Here is a 4217-nt window from a genome sequence, read left to right on the forward strand (position 1 = left end):
AAATTGAGCATTTAACAAACGACATCTTTGCTCATCAATCTGCCTACACAAAAAAAAGTGTTGAAATGATTCTATATGGATGGAGAACATCCATTAAGTACTTCGATGGTTGTTCAATCACTTGATGTGAATAAAGATCCATTCCGACCTCAAGAAAATAATGAGGAACTCCTTGGTCCTGAAATACCATATCTTAGTGCAATTGGTGCACTAATGTATCTTGCAAATACTACAAGGCCTGATATTGCCTTTTCAGTAAATTTTCTAGCAAGGTATAGTTCTACTCCTACTAGGAGACATTGGAATGGGATCAAACACATATTACGATATCCAAAGGGAACTACCGATATGGGCTTATTTTATTCTAAAGATTACAGTTTCGATCTTGTTGGTTATGCTAATGCTGGGTACTTATCCGACTCGCATAAAGCTTGGTCTCAAACAGGCTATGTATTCATATGTGGGGTACTGCCATATCTTGGAGATCAACAAAGTAGTCTATCGTAGCCACTTCATCGAATCACGCTGAGATTATAGCTATTCTTGAAACAAGCCGAGAGTGTGTGTGGTTGAGGTTCATAATACATTTTATTCGAGAAAAATATGGCTTGAAATGTGACAAAGTACCCACGTTTTTATATAAAGATAATGCAGCATGCATAGCACAACTTAAAGGAGGATTCATAAAAGGAGATAGAACGAAGCACATTTCGCCAAAGCTTTTCTATACACATGAGCTCCAAAAGAATGGTGATATTTACGTACAACAGATTCGTTCAAGTGACAATGTGGCTGACTTACTCACCAAGTCTCTTCCAACTGCAACTTTCAAGAAGATGGTGCACAAGATCGGAATGCAAAGGTTCAATGAAGTTCTTATTAGGGGGAGCTAATATGCGTTGTACTATTTTTCTCTTACGAAGTTTTGTCCCACTGGGTTTTCCTTGTAAAGTTTTTAATGAGGCAGCCTATATGCGTATTGTTAGACATTCAAGGGGGAGTGTTATGATATATATCAATTATAGTGAATGTCTATCAAGATCTATCAAAATCTATTTGACGTCTATCAGGATTTGATGTATTTGTCTTGTAGTGTGAAACTAGGGGCAAATTTCCCCTATAAATAGAAAGGCTTCCTTCAATTATAAATCATCGCTCAAAAAAAAAAATAAGAATCACTCTCTCTATTCTCTCTATTCTCTCTACTCTTTTTCTTTATTCTTTCTTGTTTTATAACATATAAAGCTTTTTTCTAGCATCTCTCTAAGTTATTTACACCCTACATTCTAAGTAAGTGGTGTTTTAATCTTTTCAATTTGTTTTTAAGTTTTTTTTTTAGTGATGCTTTAGATAATCAAGATTATATTAATGTCGTTTTTTCAATTTTACCTTTCTTTAAATTAAGAAAGTTTTACATAATCAAGAAATAAAGCATTTATTAAGAGTAAGCTAGAAAAATGTACTGTTTTCTAAAAATAGTAGTTTCTTGAGGAAATATGCTCAAGCTAAAAATACTTATGAATGGAGGGAATATTTAGGAGTTGTTTCGACTTTCGTATATGGCGTGATGTATTTTATTATGTTTAATAATACTATTTGGATTTGGTTAATTACATCCCGTAGATTTTCCAAACAAAACCAAGGAATTCTCACCGCATAGAATAGATCAAAACAAAATTATATTGTCCAGGATATTGAGAGTAATAATAAAACAAAATTAATACTGTATATATCTACCAAACTGAGTCACGGTTGTTGAAGTGTAAGCTTATTGCCATCAACATGGGTTGTGGTGGAGTAGATTGAGCTACTCCACGGTTAATCAGAGGTCGAGAGTTTGACCCTGAGTATGGACAAAACTCATTTGGGAGCGCTGCCACCTTAACGTGTCCTGCAACGCGCGATCCGGATTAATTGAGGCTCCAATGCGGACACCAAACACCAAATAGACCGAAAAACAAAAAAAAAAGAAGCTTATTCCCGTGATGGAGTAGTATTCTTTTTGTCCAGTATTATGTGAGATCATTTAAAATAACACGATATTTAAGGAAAAAAAAGTAAATCTTTTGAAATTTATTGTAGCCGTAAATCATTTCATTAATGAAAGAGAAATTTTAAAGTACCTTTATTTTTTTAATTATAGTAAAATGACATTCTTTGGAATGATTTAAAGTAACTTCTTTTTTTTTGCCTATATATGCCTGAGCAGCATGAGACTGAATGTCATAACTAACAACCCACAAAATGAAAGAAACTGCATTAATTAGCGTTTTAGCTCTAGCTTTATTCCTCCTTAAGGTCTCAGCCAAAACATCTCTTCCCTTTCATTTGTCAGACAGTTCAGCATCATCATCATCAGCCAAGCTATCAGGCTTACCGACCCTATGCGGAGAAGCTGTTGGTGGTAGAGAATGCCCTGATGGGAAGTGTTGTAGTCTAGAGGGTTATTGTGGAACAGGAGAAGCCTACTGTGCTCCTGAAAACTGTCAAAGTAATTGCGATGAGCCACCAGAGCCAGAGCTAGAATGCGGAGATCAAGCTGGTGGTAAAGAATGTCCTAATGGAGAGTGTTGTAGTATATTTGGTTCGTGTGGAACCACAGAAGACCATTGTTGGAAACCTTTTTGTCAAAGTCAGTGCAATGAGCCACCATTGCCACCAGAGCCAGAGAGATGCGGAAGGGAAGGTGGTGGTAAAGAATGTCCTACGGGAGAGTGTTGTAGTGTATTTGGTTCCTGTGGAACCACAGAAGAACATTGTGAGGAACCTTTTTGTCAGAGTCAGTGCAAAACTAGTCTAAACAAGAATCGCATGCTGAGAGGCACTCGAAGCTTCTTCCTCAATGCTCTCTAAGTGCATGCTAGCTAGCTCCTATATATTGAAGATGTACTTTTACTCCTCTTTTGGGTCTAGTCAAATGTTTGGATATTAATGTATTGTGTGTAATTGTAATGCATATGAAATGCATTATTGATTAATATAATATAGAGATTATGGTCCAAATCCAAATCCAAAATAACGAATGATTATGGTCATTCTATAACATCTCTCCCGCCATTTTTATCTATATTTATCATCTATTTGCTTATGTGTTGTATTTTTGATTGGTTTTTGTGGAACTTGTTTGGATGAGATATTCTTTCGTTGGTTTTTGGAATTTATGAACCAGACGACGGACTATATAAGTATATATAAGTTTGATATTCCTAGAAAAGTTTAATTTGGAGGAGATGGTTTCCCATTTCATATTATTTGTTTTAACTAGCGTAAGAAAACGTGCTTTACACGTTTTTATCTCAAATACTTAGTATAAAATTTTATTGACTCAAATTCAATTAGTGCAATAAAAATTGAGATAGAGAAGTTGTATATTATTTTGAAAATGTCGTGAAAATTAATATAAATAACAATAATTAATAAATTAAAATATTTGACGATTGTATAAAAAATTGGTTTGAATTTCTAAATTCTATCAATGTCATATAAATTTAAAATTTACATAGAAATTAAAGTAGTATAAGTTATAATAAATAATAATATAAACTATCTAAAAACTATATAACAAATTCAATTCACTTTCTCATCGCATATAATGTAGATTAGAGTGTCCTGTTTAACCCCTTAAGAAATGTATCTTGTTGGATAATATGCACGTTGGTTTTTAAAATTACTTATACATCACATTGAAGTAAAAGGACGATTTCTAGCTGGGCATGTTGGCAAGTTGCTTTCATAAGACTGTTATGTGGTCCGGGCGGGGCCAACCCGGAACCGGCCTGTATCATTTAACCAGTTTGTGGGCCGAGCTGGGTTCGGATTGGTGTCTAAGTGGGTCGGGTCGGGCCGACTCAACAGTAAAAAAATTAAAAACAACCCTAATCCGGCTCACTTAACCCAGTCCGATAAAACCCACCTAAATCCGGCCAAACCTGGTTAAAAAACCAATCACACCCGGTCAAAAATATAAAAAAAAAAACTTTTTTTCAATATATATTATATATATCCACCTATATACATTATAAATACGTTAAACGATATATATACATGTCACGCCCCAAAATCCCATCGGGCCGGACTGGCACCCGAAGCCGAGAAGGCCCGGGAGAACCCGTTCAAATACCTGTACTTTCACTTACATGTCACCAAAAAAATTGGACAGCACTTCGTTGCATATAGAAAGGTCTAATTACCTGTATCAGCACAACACGCGCAAATAT

The 4217-nt window shown here is 35.1% G+C and overlaps 1 protein-coding gene across 1 annotated transcript; it reads left to right on the forward strand.

Annotated features, from left to right (window-relative positions):
* Nucleotides 1–2213: 2213 nt before the first annotated feature.
* Nucleotides 2214–3003, forward strand: LOC107877185 (chitin-binding lectin 1-like). Its single transcript, XM_016723897.2, has one exon. The coding sequence runs from the start codon at nucleotides 2245–2247 to the stop codon at nucleotides 2851–2853; it is 609 nt and encodes a 202-aa protein (XP_016579383.1). The 5' UTR covers nucleotides 2214–2244; the 3' UTR covers nucleotides 2854–3003.
* The last annotated feature ends 1214 nt before the right edge of the window (nucleotides 3004–4217 follow it).

This window comes from Capsicum annuum, chromosome 3 (genome assembly GCF_002878395.1).
Source record: "Capsicum annuum cultivar UCD-10X-F1 chromosome 3, UCD10Xv1.1, whole genome shotgun sequence".
In the NCBI taxonomy this organism is placed as follows: Eukaryota; Viridiplantae; Streptophyta; class Magnoliopsida; order Solanales; family Solanaceae; genus Capsicum; species Capsicum annuum.

Bases quoted from the DNA above. Each gene is read 5' to 3' on its own strand.
- LOC107877185 (XM_016723897.2), top strand. From the start codon at position 2,245: ATGAAAGAAACTGCATTAATTAGCGTTTTAGCTCTAGCTTTATTCCTC.